We start from the raw sequence: 19,172 nt of genomic DNA, 5'->3' as shown, positions 1-19,172 counted from the left end.
CATAGCAAGCAGGGAAATCGTTAGCTGTCTCAATACCAAAACTGTGCACGGACCAGATCCTCACTTAGCTGGGGCACATGGCTGAACATTGGGCATTTCAATGAGTCTGAGTGTTGCGGTTTGGTCCTGCTTTTGGATTGGGAAGATCTGTGTGGAGTTCTGAGAAGTACCTTTATGAGTTCCATTAACTCCTGACTCTTGACCTTGGGGTTTAGGTAGAACGTAAGTCTTAAAGCTTTGATGAGAATGTAGGAACCGGTTCTAGCCAAATGCATTGACTAAAATGACTGTATTGTTTGTCAGGTCTTATGAGAAAGTACCATGTGACAGCGAGGTCCTAAAACTGTAAAAGTAAATAGCCATCAGCAGTTAACTGTATTTACTTTGGAGACAGGTTATAAGCCCAAATCTCTATGCTGAACTTGAATGAGTGTTTCTTTTCTCCTCCCCTGGGGTAAAAGCTGATGAGAACTGCTCTCTGGTATTGCTAGGACAAACCTGTGTGACCTTCTTTATGTAAGTGACTAACAGGGGAATATTTTCATTTACTTCAAAGCCATGTATGAAAGAGGTTTGCAGACTGGTCCTGATAGCCTCTGGCCCCTGTGGGGGGAGGGAAGCCAAAGCTGAAAAAATTCAAGCTTCCAAGTGGTTCGATAGCACCCCAGCAAATCCTCTTCATGACAGTGGTGGCTCTAAGGCTATTTTTCTTTGAAGTAATACCCCTGTGAGAGTTACTCTGGGGTGACTTTTTTGTTCCATAAGGAGTAGATTTTATTTCTTGGTGCTGTGCAGAGTGGTGGTTAAAGATAGAAAGAACTATGTGTGAAACTAAAAAAGCATCTGAAACTTTCAGGAAACCAGTAACATTTAGAGGCTTCTGGCCCACTTTGGCTGGGCACCTTTCATTTTAAATGCCCACCTTGGCTCTTCAGAGTGTGTGTCTTGAATAAATAGAGGACAAATTCATCCATATTACTGGGAATGCCACTTGAAGCACAGGCCTTGTGAATTGGGATAATCAATAGTATTGCTGTCCTCTGCTTATTTGTGTGTCTGGGGCAATGGGGTGGGTGTGGTAATCCCCGGATATTCTGATTCTCACTCTTCGCCAAAGAGTCTTCCCTCCCTCCCTCATTGTTTGACCGAATGAGAAATGTATTGCCAGGAGCGAGTTAATTCTCAAAGGATTTGGGTTCTTACCATACATGTCCAAAAGTACCAGGCCTAGAGGTGGTGAAGATGAGATGCACACATAACAAATATAATGGTAGTACACGTGTAGGGTACGTGTAGGGTGGAAAGCAGGGGAGTTGTCCGTAGTCACTAAGTGCTCCTCCTTCATGACTGATAACCCTTTTTAATATTCTTAGTGTTGGGGAGGAAGGGATGCTCTGAATTGAGAATTCCCAGTAACGGCTTCAGTGAGATGTAAGACGGTGACTTTCCAGCTTGCCCAGGACATGGGCTTCCTTTGGTGTTAACCAGTTGGTGTTGCTTTCCAGGGGATCGTGGCTGGCACTGAGCTGCCACCGTACCTCTGGGCTCCCGTAGTTACCCCTCAGCTGGCGAGCCAACGCTTGGGTGGCACAGCATTCATGCTTTTTTTTTTTTTTTTTCCTTTCTCCTTTGGGACCACTTGGAGGCCTTTCAGGGATTTTCCTGGGGGTATAGCCCCACGGCTTGAAAAAACTGTTCAAGGCCTGAGCTTATAACAAGAGTAAAACCCTTTTTCCCTTGTCATTACTGCTTCTTCCTTACTGACTAATTAGCCAGCTGCTGCAGGTCTCATTAAACTTCATTAATCCTGAGCATCTGGCTATAGGAACTGCCTCAAGATAAAGAGAGGAAACTCAGCTAAACGTTTTTGTTGCTGCTAATTACCCCAAGCTGTACTTTTTATTAACTAATGACTCTGCTTACTTCCAAACGGAATGAGGACCTTTCCCCGTGCCAGACAACGGGCATTTCACTCCCCGCTGGCTGCACATACACCGCTCTGTGGTTTGGTGTATGGGATACCTGTAATTATTAGGGCCGAGAATAGGATGGCTCTGGAAGCCTGGTTTTGGGTAACCTCAACCATTCAAAGCTTTCAATCAATAATTGATTTTTTTTTTAAACAGATGCATACTTTAAATTATCTCATGTGTTTGTTAAAATACATGATGGCAGACAATTACAAAGCTAGTTTTCTTGATTCACTGGTTCCAGAGCCTAAGGAATAATTTTAATGGAGGTTAGGATGGGAGTTGGATATTTCTATGTTGTAACTAAGGGTGACATTTGAAAAGGAAAGTGTTGATCTTCGGTTTGGATTGGAGGTGACCGAAAGCAAAGGAGTCCTTGTTGGTACTCCTCATGGGTGTCAGGCAGGGCAGAGACGTATACTTCCCTTGTGGGGACTTGGTGAGAGATCCTGGTGGAATTGAAAGCACGGTTGAGTGGAGGATTCTTTTTGGTGAAGGCTTCTGCCTTGAATTATAAGTAAACCTCTTGGTGTTCAGGTTGTCAGGAATTAAGTTTGCGGGATAATTTACGATGCTTAGCTGGGGAAAAACGTATTCACATCAGGCTTGCCTCCTGTTTCATCTCAGATGCCGGGTAAAGTCCTTGCAGTGTAGAATTCTGTTTAGAGCAGTGGGGGCTGGCATGGCAGACCTTGGTTCAAACCCTTGGGACTGTGCTTTGTGACTTAGGGCAAGTCACTGCACCTCTCTGAGCTTTAGTTTGCTCTTATGCAAAATATGTTTGGTAAGAATGTCTACTTTATATGGTGGTTGAAAGAAGTCAGTGAATTTTAGGGCTTAGAAGAGTGCATGGCGCTTACAGTAAGTGCTCAGTAAACCCTAAGGATACGGGTGGATATGGAAGACAGTAATTTAATTCCCCGATCATTTGGGATCATGTTCATGGAGCTTCCCACTTGCATAGCCGAAGCACTGGTAGATCAACCCCCATTGGGTTCTGATCTTGTCCTTTGGCTGGTTGGTGATGTCGCCTAGACTCAAACCTCAGCTGTGAAGCTTTGACCCCTTGAATCACCTCTGGTCAGATGATTCTAGGTGCTTTGCTCCTTCCTCTCCTTTGCCACTTTCTACTTCAAGTGTATTAACTGTGGATGAGGCTGGTATGTTATTAAACTGAAAACCCTTCCAGCATGCATCCTAATTTCTCAGCGCTTCGTATGGCGATTTTCAGACACTTTTTAAAGATGGCATTGTTTTTCCTGCAGATGAAATCTGAGGTGGGACCTGTTTGCAAACTACTACCCTAGCATCCTGTAGACCTCAGTGTTTCTTCAGTGAATGTCACTTATTTTTGTATTAATCTCCTCAATTCTCCATTTACTAAAAGGAAGAATTAATATTTGTTTGCCTTATTTTGCTTATAAATGTTTTATAAAGTTAAATACTGATTCGGCATTCTCCAGAAGATAAGCATGAAAATTCAGGGTGACATTTTATTTATTTTAGAGTACTCACCAAAAACAGCATTTTGCATGTGACCTTTTGTGGTGCCCTGGGAGAATGTTTTCCTCCAGCAGGTGCCCTTTTTATTTCCTGCTCATCAATCTCGGACCCATTTGTGAGCCTGGGTTCTCTTATCAAATTAAGATGAATTGTATGTTTTCCCCTCAAATGGAAATGCCCTTTGAATATTTCAGAAATGGTATGTGCTCCTTTTTTTTTTCCCTTAAAATAATTAACAAACAGTCCAGGAATACAGAAGTGGAAATCCTCCAGTCTCTGGTTGTGCTCCCTTGAGACAATTATAGTTAATAGTTTGGGAAGTAGCCATGCATACCTTTTTATTTGCTTACTTACATTTAAGTATATCTATATATATATATAATATATAGATATGCTTACATTTACATTTAAATATATATACGTTTTACTTACATTTAAATATAGATATATCTATAATATATAGATATATATATATATCTCCATAGGATCATACTAAATATATACACTATTCTGTGACTCTTCATTCATGGCCATCTTCCTAAACTTGTATAATGCAGATTTCCCTTACTCTTTTTAATGCATACATACTGTTGTTTTACATGAATGCGTCTTATTTATTTTATTTATTTTTTGTCTTATTTTAATTAAGCTGTTAGTATATATGTATAGTTTTTGGTCTTTCCTCTTCTGTTGTTGCTGATACCCATTTTCTTTACAATTTTTAAAAAAATCTGCCGTCTGCATCTTCTGCATCTTTGTGTGCTTGGACAAGTATTTCTAGAAAGTAAATATCCCACTGGTGTGATTGGTAGATGGAGGAAATGCATATTTTAGGTTTGCTCTTGCCATTTACCCTCCCACCAACCACACACACTAGTGTGTCCTTTTCTCCATGTTTTCAGGAAGTGGCAGGATTTGCCCATGGGATAGAGTTAGTTTATTTTTGCATGCTTTCACCTAGTCCTGGAAGTGGGACTTTCTGCCACCTCAGTGGAACATCTGTGGGCTTTGAGCCCTTCCCACCCAGTTCTAAGATTATTATCTTTATACAGGCTGTTGAGGAGAAACAACTAAAGTCTTCATTAAGCTACAAAATGTCCCTGAAGAACAAATCAGCCATAGCATTCTGCTTCCCAGGAGTATCTAGGTAACAGCAGAAATACTTCTTATATGACAGGGTTGCTTTAACCTCTCCCATTACCTCACAAACTGGCAGCACTACAAACAGCCAGGTTCCCTCACCTGTTACAAGGACCTGACTCTGTGGGTGGGAGATAAAGCCTTGCTTATAGGGATGGGAGGTCCTGAGGTTGGGGGTCCTGCATGTGGGAGAGCATTCTGGGATATTGTAAAGATAGGCTTTCTGTGTTGTGGGAAGGGATTTGCATTTAGGTTAAGCAAACTGTGCAACAGATTTACATTTCCACAACAAATAGAACAACAGAAGAACCCGGCTCCCTATTTATGCCCCTTTTCCTCCCCTTTCGTTGCTTTATTCACGTGAAAGAATTAAGGTAGATAACTGGCTGTAAGCTATAAAAATTCAGTATGGTCTACGTCACATCTTGTGCATTGTCTTATACGAAACTGCACTTAAAGCTTTGATTAGTGTTCCTATTAATGATTAAAACAAACTCATATAAACTGAACTGTCCTCCTTTGATTAGGGCGAGGAACCCCTTGGTGCCACCCACCCTGTTGCCTAGGTCATCATAGGGGCTGAATCTGAGGTCTTCTTTTCTGCCAGTTTTTCTGTCCTCCTTTATTAAAACAAGGGAATGTACATTGTGTACTTAAACGATCTGTCTGCCAAAACTCTGTATTATTTGGCTTTATAAGAAATCTTGTGTTAACCATTCTGTGTGTGAGGTTGAGTAAAGCCACAAAGGAAGTTACCAGAATTGTTTTTCAGGGTTTGACCCTGTGAGTGATAACTTTCTCTTTTTCCTTTTAATAGATCTTAAAAATAACTAAATGGTGGTTGAGTGTGGGCATCAATCATCAAATGCTGTCAATTCTCAAGGAATTGAAAATTTCTCGCTATTTTAGGAAAGGACTCTTAATGCTGTTAGGTGCCCTTCCCAGTGCCTTCAGACCAGTTACTCAGTAAATGGTTGTCCATTGGTTAATAGATGAACCCAAGAGGAAACAAGAATGAGAAGAGGCCTGTATGGCAGAGTGTTGGAATGTTGGGTACTGGTGTAGAACATGTGCTGTTCTTACTCAATGAGAAGTGAAAATTTTGGTTTGATACACTGGAATGTTACTTAGAAAATAGTGTTAAACTCAAAAATTCTTTAGTTCAGTCCAGAAAGCAGCTTATCTTTACAACATGAGGCGTTTAAAAAAAATCTTGTCACAACCATTAGTTATTTCAACTTCTCAATCTTCCATTCAACCCTGATAGTTTCTACAGGGAGTCATGGTCACTGCCAGAGGGGTTTAGGTGACTAATTTGTAATGATCTTTAGGACAGGAGCCAGTTTCTAAATTCTTTTGTGTTTACGTTTATTTGTTTTTAAATATAATTTCCCATTAATTGGAACCTTGTCCTAATTGTATAGTTCCAAGTGATAACTTGACATTACTATAACATTCTTCGTTCCAAAACGCTAATCCTTTGCAGATTAAATTTACAGATACAACCGTATTTGGAGGATTTCCATGATAGATTATCTTAGAAGGGCACTTCCACAACTGATTCATTTAGGAAATGATCGTGGTAGTAAGCACTGTGCCATCCATGAAAAGCGGACTGCTTTGTGGTGACCTTTAGGTCTTTGTCCTCTCCTTCTTATCTTTGTGTGTTTCTGGTTTTATAAAAAAGAGTTTCTTGGACTTTAGCTCTTTGGAATAGTGAATTAGAGGTAAGTTGGACATCTTCCTTAAATAGGACAGCTATTAGAAACTATCCTGAGTGGCTAGAACTTGTGCAGTAAGTAGCCTATTGGCAGCATCAGCCTTTCTGAAAGCACTGAGGTACAGCAGTATCCTTTTGAATCTTGAATGTCTTACAGTAATGTAACTCTAGGGTGTGAAAGAGAATTCTGTTTTTCTCCTTGCATTGTTGACCCTAAGAATTCTGGAAAACTGGAGAAGAGAGAATATCATAAGTTAGGGCCAGGGCACACACTATTTGATTTTTTTTTTTTTTTTTCACTATTTGATTTTTAATAGACTGGCTCAGACCAGCTACATTGTTCACAGAACAGTATGGCGACCTTTTTTGTGCATTTCATGAAAAAAGAAATGTAGTAAGTTCTAGTTCTCACCACTTCCACTTAATTCCCAGGCTCCTATAATAAAAACCTACCTTTAGCCCTTGAAAATGAAGTAAAGGATTTTATTTTTAACCAGTGAATTTGTGTGCCAGATGATAACCTGGTTAGGATATATTGTTTTCTGCTTCTTTAGTTGTTGCTAAGAAAAGGTAATCCCCTCCCCCCCCATATATTGCAATGAAATTACCTTCTATAAAGTTTTAGTGTACCCATTATGGTGCCCTTTAAAAAATTCTGTCCTAGTCTGTATTAATGTTAGCATTCTCCCATATAAGTTGGATACTTAAGGATGTGGTATCTGTTTAGTTCCAAGCTTTTTCCACCTTTTGAGGATATTACAAATTACCCTAATCTACCTGGAACTTAATATTTTTTAGTTTCCTTCCAGAGAGAATTGGGGGAGGAGAGGTGATGGCGAATAAAGTGTATATATCAGGGTAAGAACCAAGGACCTGAAGCTTGTGCACACAGGAAGTGGGAAGTTGGGAAATCTGGCCTCAAGCCTCCTGACTTTTCCTCATCCTTTGAACATGTAGGTACAGCCTTGAGTTCCGGCCTGTGGTTTCCACTGTGTTGTGTCCCTCCTGACTGCTGCGGTAGCATTTTTAATCCTGTTGTTTAAAGGAAAAATACTCCTCAGCTGGGGAGGGGAGAGGGCCTGGAGTTCACCCCCTGGCTGATCTGACATGCGGGCAGCGTCCTAGTAATCCAACTTAAAAAAAAATGAGGCATATCAACCTGGCTGCATGTTTAGTAGTAGAAATTCAAATGGTTCCCAATATGGTATCTTGATCATAGCAAGTGTTCAGTGCATATTTGCTAAGCTGATTTTGATTTGAAAATGGAAGCTAACAAAGGGGACACAGGACCAATGATACTCTAAAAATGTTTAAACCAGGAACTGATGAAACTTCAAGGGCCAGATAGTAACTATATTAACCTTTGCAAGCCACATAGGGTCTTTAGCATTATCTCCGCATTCTCCTTCACTGTGCCTCCCCCACCCCCAATACGAGAAAACATTCTAGCCGCTAGACTGTACAAAAGCAGGCTGTAGGCCAGAGTTTGCTGGTGCCTATTTTAAATTGATCTTTTCAGTCACAAAGGAGCTGACCTCAGTGGATGGGTGTTGTTTTGGGAGGGTAATAATCTTATTTTCCTCAGGCAGCGTGGGATGGTGGTGTGAGGAGGGGTTTTGGGATTCTGCAGGGTTCATATAGATGAGGGTTCTAATCCTGAATGTGCCTTTGCTAGCCACATGCCCTCAGGCAAATCACCAAACTCTTTCTGTGCCTCATCTAGTTAGAACTGACGTCTTAATGGGCAAGGTGAAGTTAATGACGGCCCTAACACAGGATCCACCCGTGCCTGGGAACCGCGTAGGACGGACTGCATCCTTGGTCCTGCTGTGACTCTCTCTGGCTGCAGCTTCAGGCCTTTTCCTGCTGGAATGTCAGGCTCATGATAGCGCTGCTTGTATATGCGAAGGTACTTTGGAAGTGTGCCACCCGTCTTCAGAGAAATTTAGCGAACGGTTTCTGAATATTTCTTCATAGGTCCTGTTTTTTTTTTTTTTAATCTTTATCATATTTGGGTTTAAGATTTTATTTATTTGAGAGAGAGACAGAGAGCACAAGCAGGGGTGGGGCAGAGGGAGATGGAAAAGCAGACTCCCCGCTGAGCAGGGAGCCTGACATAGGGCTCCATCCCAGAACCCCAAGATCATGACATGACCTGAGCTGAAGTCATACACCTAACTGACTGAGCCATCCAGGCTCCTCTATCATATTTTGTTTATTCAGGCATATGCAACAAAATTCAGAAACATTTTCATCAAAACATAATTACAGTTACAAACTCCAAGGATTAAGTTGCATTTATTTTAAATACTGTGTGGGGGAAAAATCTGTTGTTGGTGTCAAATAAATGAGGTGTTGTTACTCAGTATCCATCATAATCCCATTGCCCAAGGCTTATGAAACCTGTTGGTTATTATCACTTAATGACTACGTAACCTTTGGCACAGGATGCCTCTGTTTCTTCATCTGTAAACTTGGAATAATAATAAATCTATCTAATCAGTGGGTCTAAATAAATCAATAGATTTAAAGCAGAAAATGTTCTGGCACATGGGCTCAATAAATTTGTTACTGTTGCTACTATGGCAGCTGTAGGAATTCCTTTGGAATGACCAGTATGAATCAGGGTACTGACAGTCATTTTTTAGACAGTATAATGAAATTTAGTATTACTTAATAGTTGCATTCCTGGAAAATTATGTACAATTCAGATTTTTAGTAAAATAAATAACATCCTTTTTAAAAATAAGCTTCATTGGTGGATAATTTTGCACTGGAACCAGTCATTTCCTTTTATCATTTACTTATATTTTTTCCTGTGAAGCATTTTTAATATTTTAAAATAAATATAAAACATTAACATACATTTCCAAGTTCGTCTAATACTCTTATCAAGGTGAATTTCCCCAGAAATCAAAGTGATTTGATGAATTTGCTTTTATTATTTTTATAATATAAATAGAAATGAAATATATTAATATATTTATATAAATATAAATATGGTTGACACAGAGTGATTCAGCAACTCCGTAGATTGTGCTGTGTTCACCCAGGTGTGTTGCTACCTCTCTGCCACCATACAACGCGATTAGAGTACCATTGACTGTATTCCCTATGCTGTGCATTTTATTTCCTTGACTTATTCATTCCATAGCTGGAAGCCTGAATCTTCCACTCCCTTTCACCCATTTGCCCATCCTACCCTCTGGCAACCATCACTTTGTTCTCTCTACTGATGAGTCTGTGTCTGCTTTTTATTTGTTTTATTTTTTAGTTTGCACATATAAGTTAAATTTTTCTATTTTTTAAAGGCATTTAATTTTCCCTCCTGGTTTTGGCATTTTACACTACTTCACCCTAGTTCTCTGCTTTGTACCTTTTTTTTTTTTTTAAGATTATATTTATTTGTTTGACAGACACAGCGAGAGAGGGAACACAAGCAGTGGGGAGTGGGAGAGGGAGAAGCAGGCCTCCCACGGAGCAGGGAGCCCGATGTGGGGCTTGATCCCAGGACCCTGGGATCATGACCTGAGCCACCCAGGCGCCCCCTTAGCTTTGCTCTTGTTGAGAAGAGTCAGTGGTGTTCCTCTGGCCATTTGCTTTCAGAGTTTGCCCCTACCATCCATCACCTTAGCCTCCTCCACAGTCTTGACTCTTTGTGGATTGTGACTGTAAGGGGCTCGCCTTGAAGTGATGACCATGACTGGGAGGCAGGACCCCTGGGAATTGGCCTTCTTTCTCAGTTCATTATTGTGAGTCTCCCTCTGCAATGCCTTAGTTTCCAGTTGACAGAATTGGGCTGGGCTACTCAAAAGAAAGACCTGCTATAAGCTGCAAGCCGGGCCAGCTCCACTGACGTAAATGGTAGGTGCAAGGTTATATAGAGTTCACAGTTGTTCTGTAGTCTGCATATCAGACTGTTAAGTGTTAGCAGAGAATTGCATATTTGCTACACATGCATTTAGAACAGATGTTTACATGTATTTTGTCCATGAAGCAGGTTAAACTGTTAGGAAAAATATTTTAACTGAAGTTCTATTTATATCAAATCAGCAAACATAAATTGAAGGCCCGCCTGCACACAGACTAACCCGTCACAGGGAGGCCTTTAGTCAAAAGATTAGTTTCCTTCCTTTTGCTGCCTCAAGATAACAGTTTGATTCTCTATTATCAATACATCCAGTTGCCTGTTTCCGGTTTCCTGCTCTGTGTGTTTTGCATGTTGCTCATGGGAAATGATTTATTTATTTTTTCAAGCCAGGGCACATATGGGAACTCCACCCTACTGTAGTCTTTTGTTTTGAATTAGGATTCTTTTTTTTTTTTTTTAAACAACTGAAGAATTGAGCTTTAATGGATAAATTGTTAAAATTAGTATAAATTAAGTCTTGTTGACTATTGGCCTTTTTGGTCATGTTGAAATAATGTTATAATGACACTCTTAGGTATTCCGCTGCCTCATTCTACTGTATACGTATGTGATGGCAATTGCCACAAAACGAAACAAAATGAAAAATAAAAAATTTTCAAATTTTCAGGTTAGCTTTGGACCCCTTTTATTCTGAAAGGTCATACCACAGTATTGTATTTTTATCATTTATCAGACCTTGAGGAACAATTGCAAGAAGCAATTCAGTTGTGAAAGAGTTTTAGTTGCTGTACAGTGATAACATTTAACTTCTTAGGCCCCGTTTAGGTATTTGAAATTTCTTTCCTCAGTAATTTCAGTAGGACCTCCAGTAGCCCCAGGATTTACTGAGTGCCTCTGTTGGGCATTGCAAGTTTGCTGGTTCATTCAACAGATGCTTGTTGTGTGCTCACTGTACTCGCTCTGCCAGGCATGTATATGGTGACGTGCCAAACAGATGTAGAGTTGGGTCCTTTCCCTGGCGGCAATTACAGGCTAGTTGAGGAGAAGAAGGACACAGGATACATGATAAAAAGAGATCACATCCCATCAAATGATGGCTTGTTGAAGGGCTAATCTTGGCCTAGGTCTTCAAGAAAGACTAAGGGAAGAGGAAGTGCCTTCCAGGTTAGGAGAATGGTCTAAACAAAGAAATGTGCAAGGTATGAGAGTTTAGAACGTTAAGACCTGTTGATGTGTTAGGGAGGATCCCAGAGGAAAGTGTGCCTCCTCTGCGGAGGCTGCTCTGGACCCTTGAACTCCCGTCTCAGCAATTTGGACCCTCTTGTGGATGGCTGGGAGCCATTGAAGGTTTTGGCACAGTGGTGTAACCTGAGAAACCACTGTTTGGGGAAGGCAACTACAGCAGTAATGTTTAAGATGGGTAAGAATGAGGGGCGCCTGGCTGGGTCAGTCAGTAGAGCATGCGACTCTTGATCTTGGGGTCCCAAGTTCCAGCCCCATGTTGGGTGTAGAGACTACTTAAATAAATAAATAAATAAAAACTTAAAAAAAAAAAGATGGGTAAGATGAGACACGAGGGACTTCAATAATTGTTGAAGTACGGGGCCTGAAGCCATCCTAACTATAGTGAGCTTTTTCTTCCAAACACCCAGAAACACATCTTGAAATCATTCTCCTGGCAGCTGATCCTGTACTTCTTTGTAATACCTTTTGTTATTTTTTTACTTTCCACTTTGTTTTCCCAGCTAGACTAACTAGAACACAGAGTTCTACATACAGTAGGTGCTTTGTAAATACTGGAGCTTATTAATACTCTCAGCTTCAGATTAGTCCTTACCCAGATAGCTATAATATTGTCCATTTAAATAGCCAGTCATGTGGCTGTGTTCATGGGATGCTTGCTCCATCACCTCCTTTTGATTTCTTCTCAGCTTCCATTCTCGTTTCTCAATTCCTACTGTGAACCCGCATCTACACCTAACATAGCTATCAGTCTGTCTAGAGAAAAATTGTACATTTGCCACCTCTTCCTTAAGACAGGCCAGTATGTTAGCACAATTGAAGAAGATCCTGGTAAGAAAATATTCTTGGGTTATACCAGCAGGTTCACACTATTTGAAAAGTAGAAGAAAGATCTGCTCTCTGCAGCCAGGTAAAAATCTAGTCTTTGAGGGAATACTGAACGTGGGGTCATTTGTCAGTTCCTCTTTTTGTATTTCCTTTATTTCCCATCCAGGAATGTTCCATGCCTTCAGGCCTTTCTTCGCCCCTGGCTCCCATCCCCTTTCATAGCCAGAATTGTGGCATATGGTGAATGTGGTTTTGTTTAGCACTCTGTGCATGGGGTGTTGCCAAAAGATGCTATACAATCATTTCCATCACACAATGCCCTTCTGTTCATCAAAGCTAGTTCTATCTCCTTTAGCTTAACTTATGCTAACACAGTGTTTGTTTTTCCAGTTGCAGCAAATTTTCCAGAGTAAATAAATGTCAAAGCATTACAGTCTTCTATAGTATTGATGATAGTCATTCCCTCAAAAGCACAGAAGTCAGTTATGTGCTTCAAAGGGGATGATGATGGAGAGGATGTTCATAACCTTTTGGTTAAAATTAGGCAAGACTGTTTCTCTGTTATAAATATTTCATCTCTTTTTGGTAAGCCATCTTCTGAAAATTTTAAGTTATTTATCAAAACCCAAAGACAGTGAATCTAGGTACTTAAAGAAGAAGGTGTAGCCATGCATGCATCTTAATTCCTTTTTAAGCTGACTCAACGGTGGAAGAGACGGAGCACCACCTAAGGACACCCGGCATATGCCGGCTCCGACTCTACTGGCTGATGATGCGGAGCAGCGCTTATCCCCCACTGGGTCTTGAGCTTTGGTGGAGATACCCCTCGTGTCCCACCTCCCTGACAGAGTTGCTGTGCAGAGAAGGTGCAAGTTGCTGTTCAGATGCATGATGGTGTAACTGCAGGCACACCATCTTATCAAATTCCGTTCTCAAGAAATTCCGTTCTCAAAATTCTACCATAGTAGAATTTTACCTGCGATTCACTCCTTCCAGGGATCAATTTTAGTATATGTGCTGCCGAAGCGAGCACTCCTTCCAGGGATCAGAAGCTGACGCAGGTATTGCCACTCACTCAAGTTGGGTTTTCTCTTCTGCTTCTCAGTGATTCTCGTTTTCCAAGTGGCTGGCCTCTTATTTTTCTCTGAGCCTATGGTGCCAAAGAATTAGCTGGCTGGATCTTCACACCTGGAACCACTTCTGGTTCCCAGGTTTTCAGGGTTCTGAGGACATTTTGGTAGAATTAGTGGGTCTGGAGGCTAATTTTGAGAGTAGCTTTAGCCTTTCCTGACTCCCACTCCTGCAATGACACATAGACTCACCAGGCCCCCTTCCATGGTGGGGGGTGGCTTCTGATTCCTTCTGCCCTTTACCTGGTTCCCAATGTTTCCTGTCTCTGGGCTGCTAGCATTGTAAATGCCTCAAGTCCTACCTTCCATTGGTTGGTATGCATTGATGCGAGGCTATCAGAGGTGGTCGTGTCCTCAGGTACTATCTTGGTTTCCACTCTGCCTACCATGTTGTGCCACTCATTGCAAAGAGGTGTCGATGAGGAATGTTTAAATCTGAAGGCCCTTATGTGGATGAGTGAGGAGACCCATATTCTCTGTGTCTCTGTAGGTGGAGCGAACTTTGCTGGGCCATAGAGACATATGTAGACTGGTTGGAGACACTGTACAATAGTTGGAGTTGCCCAGTGATGGAGCAGACCCTTTCACAAAATAAGGACTTGGGTTAGGATGGTGAGATGATGGGTGATTCTGTGTTTTGTATCATGGAAACGTGTTTGGTTTTGTGTTTTAATGTCGTGCTAGGGGCATTATTGCATAGTGTTTGAGAACCCAGGCTTTAGAGCAAGCCTGCCTGGAAACTTACTAATTCTACCTGACTGTAAAGTACATAGATAGGTACCTAGGACATAGTAAGTCTCAGTGATGCTATTAATATCTTAATAAAAAAAGAAAGAACAAACTGTTTCCTTTCTGTAAGACTGTTGACAACCTACTGCCATGTCCACACACAGTTTCCTCCCTTTCTGGGATTTTTAAATAGCTGGCCGAGGTACGGTAGAAGGGATGTTTTTGCTTTAGAAAGAGTGTTGTTTTAGAGGACTTGTTAAGCCTTGGTGCACCCTGCGGCCATGTGGCTCCATGATCCTGCATCTCAGATGGTTTGAATTGATGAGAGCGCTGCTCTGCTGGGCCAGTGGAGAGGGAGCTGATTTAGTGAACAGTTACAACAAGCCGGGCACTTTGCACTTCACCTCCTCTCATCCAATGCTAGAGGGACCTGAGGTTAGTCTCTCTAAATAAATACTGTGGTGGGGAGGGGCATGGACTGACAACAGCTGAGAGGTCCTTCCCAGGAACAGGGCTGTGGAGGTGCCTGTTCCTGGGAGGCAGCACTTAGCAGGTTATGGGCAGGGCTGGGGGAGGGGGACGGGGAACCTGCCCCAGTGTCAGGCTCGGCCATGTCAACTTGTTGGGAGCAGATGCAGGCATGATTTGGCTTGGGGACGGAAGTGGCCGCGGTCGCACTGGCCCAGACTGAGCCTCCTGCCCCTGTGCTTGTCCTGGAGGCACAGACAGAGGCAGCTGCTCTTTCTTGCAAGGAAGTAGTGCTTCGTGGGATGGGTGGGGTGGAGGGCGTGCCGAGTGCTCCTGCTGCGGCCACCCCGCACACCGTCAGGGTCACGAAGCCGTGGCCAGGGCCGAAGAGAGCCATGACTGAACAACAACCCCCAGCGCAGGGGTCTCTCGCTCTCTGGGAGTGCAGTCTGAGACGCTACAAATGCCAGCTCCTTTTGGTGGGAGCCCAGAATGTCTACACCAGGATTTCCCAGCCTGGGCACGCCTGACATTTTGAGCTGGGTAATTCCTTGTTGCGGGGGCTGTCCTTTGCACTGTGGGATGTTTACCAGGATCCCTGGCCTCTATCCGCTAGATGCCAGTGTAGCACCCCTCCCCCCACCCCAGGCACGACAGTCAAAAATGTCACCAGACATTGCCCATGTCTGGTGTCCTGAGGGGAGTTGAGAACCCCTGGTCTAAAGAACCAAATCAATATGGGGTTTGCGAGGCCTCCCTTTTCTTGTTACCAGGTTTGCCTCATACTGGTGGAACTGGAAGTGGGCTGTCCTTCCTTGGCTCCTCCCACCTCTTCCTCCCGCAAGTCTGGCACAGTGACAGCGGTTCAAGCGTGGAGACACGCCTGTGGACCGTCTGCCGTCATCCGTGCCAGGGGCCGCCTGCTCCTCCTCAGGCCGCCGGCCGGCTTGGTCTGCCCAAGTCTCACCGGGTTGCCAGTGCGGGGGTGATGTCATCGTGCCTTCCCAGGAAGGGCGGAACAAAGGACGGAGTCTCCAAGGACACACCACCTCATCCTCAGCTAGGCTGCTGGGTGGATTTTTTACCCTCCCTTTCCCCTCCTTCAGGCCTCAGAAGTATTTGTTGTTCACCGAACCATCCATTGTAAGAGGACGCACTAAGCTGACTGGACTTTGTGTCTCACTGCTGAGCCCATTTCCTGCCCCTCTTGTGTCACGAGAGTGTTGGTTCTGGTCCAGTCCTTGGATGGAATCTTCCGTGCCTTTTCCAGCGCGTGGCGCGAGCTGGAGGAACTTAGGCCTTATGTGACTTTTCTAGCATGCTTACATGACCTGGGGCCTGCTCGTAAGATGTGTGGGGAGCATAGAAGAACGCAGGAGTGAGGACAAGAAAGCAAGCTCTTTTTCCCCTCCTTTTATTTTTGTGAAGTTCTCCTCTTCTTTCTCTTCTCTCCCTTCTTCCTGGAGTTGCTGGGGACCTGAGGAGCCCGCCTCACACAGATCCTCAGGCTGTGGGAAGAGTTTTATTTCTGCTCAGTGGAGCAGACTCCTCCTAGGGGAGGAAAGTCGGGGTTGGACTGTCACTCAGAACTGGGTGCTGGGCGAGTGCACTTACTGTCTTTTGAAGCAAATCTCTGGAATCCCCTCGTAAAGGAACCTGTTAATTCAGAACCTGAAAGAAGCCAGGAGTGTTTCTGTACTGTTCACCCAAAGGAGTGACAGTTGGCTGAGGAACACCTTTTGTGCTTGTTTATTTAGAAATACCATAATCCAAGTAGGTTCTCATTTTGATCTTGTCCCTTGATAGGCTGGGTGTGGTGTAGTGACTTTGAGCCCAAACCCTTTTTTTTTTTTTTTAAAGATTTTATTTATTTATTTGAGAGAGAGAGAACACATGAGAGGGGATAGGGTCAGAGGACGAAGCAGACTCCCTGCCGAGCAGGGAGCCCGATGGGGGACTTGATCCCGGGACTCCAGGATCATGACCTGAGCCGAAGGCAGTTGCTCAACCAACTGAGCCACCCAGGCGCCCGAGCCCAAACCCTTTAATAACAGCCTCAATACCCATCAAGGGCTTTATTAAAGACACTTCCAACTCCAGTGTAGCACATAAAATGTATTACAATTAAAAAAAATTTGTTGACCCTAATAACATCTGAACCAGGAGTTACTTGCTATCTGTGAAATGTACTTAGGAGAAGCTTAATATTTTTGTATTCTGCTCTGGACCCGCTTTCAAAACCGCCAACTTTCAGCAAAAAATACAGCTCCCTGTGTCAGTGTCATGAAGTTGCTGTCCATCATGATGATTGTGTGATTAATAATGCATGTGATCTCTCTGTGACTTCTCATGATGTTATTGGTACAGCTCCTTTTTCATCTCACTGTGCCCCCTTACTACCTTTTTCTCGTTCCTTCAGTCCTGCCCTTTCTGATCCTCTGTCTGTTTTGGGTTGGCCTTTGTCCCGGGGAAAGGCCCTCTTTCCCTCTGGACAGACTGTTCCTTTAGGGGAAGGCTGAGCTGGGAGGAGCTGCTCACTGCAGCAGGTGGCCAGCTGCCTCACCTGCCAGGCTGGCCACAGTACAGGCTCACCCGCTGTTGGCTCTGCCTGGCTCCCTCCCTATGGTAGGGTAGCTGGAGGCCTCAGCGAAGCCTTCCAGGCAGACCTCCCAGGATGCTGTGTCCAGCCTGGGATCCCAGTATCCCCATGCCACCAGGGACATGCCCTATAGTCAAGGGTGGCTTTTGAGTTGTCACCTAGTAGCGGTGAAATACATAAAAAATTTTTGGGATCTGCTCCCTTTTTTGTAGATTAATGCATAAACACGTTGGTGGGTTTGGGCTTAACACTGGAAGGAGTAGATCTTGGGTCTTTTGGCGCAAATTCATGCTACAGAACCAGAAGTGGGGTGAGTAACTGACAGAAGGGTATCTGTAGAAAATAGTGAGTACGAATGGGTACAGGGTATATTCTGTGCATCCCTGTTGAAGGTTTCAGCAGCCTGCGTTTAGAACATTCTGCAGAGGCAAGAAGTTTGGAAGCCTGTTTGTACGGATGTGAAAGGCCAGTTCTGGGCAGATGTGTCTAGGCTTTGAATTGGACAGAACTTGATCACTGAGGCTTGAAAAACTTAATACTGTTTCCTGGATGACTTGGATGTTCACCTACCCCACTCTAGACCATAAACTAGCAGTTGAATTTTCAATGAATGGTTGAAGTTTGGAGATCATAGCTGTTCACCCATCTTATGGAAGGGGACCCTGAACCCAGTATCTCAGCACATTTTTGGTGAAACCTTGGGCCCAGGCCTTGCTCTCCCAGTGCCCGGCCGGATCTCTTTGTACCTCACCAAGTTGCTTGCCATTTTCTCTGTTATTCATGGGACGTGTGACTCGGCAGGTAAGAGTGTCATTAAAATCAAGGTCATGAGTGAATTCATCTTCCTTTATACATGAGGGAAGCAATTTCTTGCTGTCTCCTTAGCTTTTCTACCCCACATCCCTCCCTGTACTGTGTACTTGCCTAGCACACGCCTTTTGGAGGAATAATAGTAGCCGCAACGTATGCATTAGAAACTTGACCAAATGTTATGCTACTGGGCAGGGCTGCACTGGACCCCTCCTGTGATCCACTGTATCCTCTGGCCTCTTCAGCAGAGAGCAAAGAAAATGAAGTGAATGAGAGCAAGGATATTCTGCTGGTGGTACACTGAGAGGCTTGGGTGTGTTCAAGGGTTGTATGGTTCTTACATTCCTGAAGAGTTGATCTTGCTTAAGAGGAGCTTAGTTGAGGTTTCATTCAGAGTTTAGTTTTCCTGTTCTTCCCTTGGGGTCTTTTGACCCTGCTAGCACATAGCTGCTGCGGCCATGCTGTAATTGATGGTAAAGTGAGCTCTCTTTTGCTTGCAGATGAGCGCGAAGCTGTGCAAAAGAAGACCTTCACCAAGTGGGTCAATTCCCACCTCGCCCGAGTGTCCTGCCGGATCACAGACCTGTACACTGACCTTCGAGATGGACGGATGCTCATCAAGCTCCTGGAGGTCCTCTCTGGAGAGAGGCTGGTAAGTGGCACTGTTATTAAGTGACTTTGCACCATAGGTCAGAGAATTTTTTTGAAAAATCAAGTGTGGACTTGTGTTTCCTGATGAATTTTGCAATTAATGATCGGTGTTTTTGAGAAGGAGAACCTTGATAGTGAGATGAGCATGTCGGGAAAACTGTACCATTGTGAGTCTAGCTGATGCTCTTGAACTGTAATTAAGTGGCCTCATTCTGGTAATTTGTGAGGTTACTACCCTTGGTCTGAAAGATCTTGGCTGTGAAACAGGGCACGGTGCTGGAAATTGCAGGGCCAGACTCAGGCACTGGCTCCAAGATGAATCTGTATTCCACGAGGTCATGGAATAATTTTAAATCTGTTTCTTACAGATTGTCTGGAAAATCTGAGCTGCTGTTACAAGGTGGCAAGAATTGAATTCAGCAGTCTCTGATGTTTTTTGCTTTCTTCCTTGCATACTTTTTATTTTGGAGGTGGAGGGAGAGCCTGGTGTTTTGTCATCTCCTTGGAAACA

The 19,172-nt window shown here is 43.4% G+C and overlaps 1 protein-coding gene across 2 annotated transcripts in view; it reads left to right on the top strand.

Annotated features, from left to right (window-relative positions):
- SPTBN1 (spectrin beta, non-erythrocytic 1) overlaps positions 1–19,172 on the top strand; it is a 143,605-nt gene that overhangs the window by 53,085 nt on the left and 71,348 nt on the right. For both annotated transcript variants that reach the window (XM_044918587.1, XM_021701140.2), the window contains exon 2: positions 18,511–18,662. In XM_044918587.1, coding sequence (XP_044774522.1) covers positions 18,511–18,662 — 152 coding nt within the window. The remainder of the gene's footprint in view (positions 1–18,510; positions 18,663–19,172) is intronic.

The sequence above is a fragment of the Neomonachus schauinslandi genome, chromosome 10 (genome assembly GCF_002201575.2).
Source record: "Neomonachus schauinslandi chromosome 10, ASM220157v2, whole genome shotgun sequence".
Classification (NCBI taxonomy): Eukaryota; Metazoa; Chordata; class Mammalia; order Carnivora; family Phocidae; genus Neomonachus; species Neomonachus schauinslandi.
Note: the sequence above shows the minus strand (reverse complement) of the source record. Positions and strands in the feature narration are given on the sequence as shown.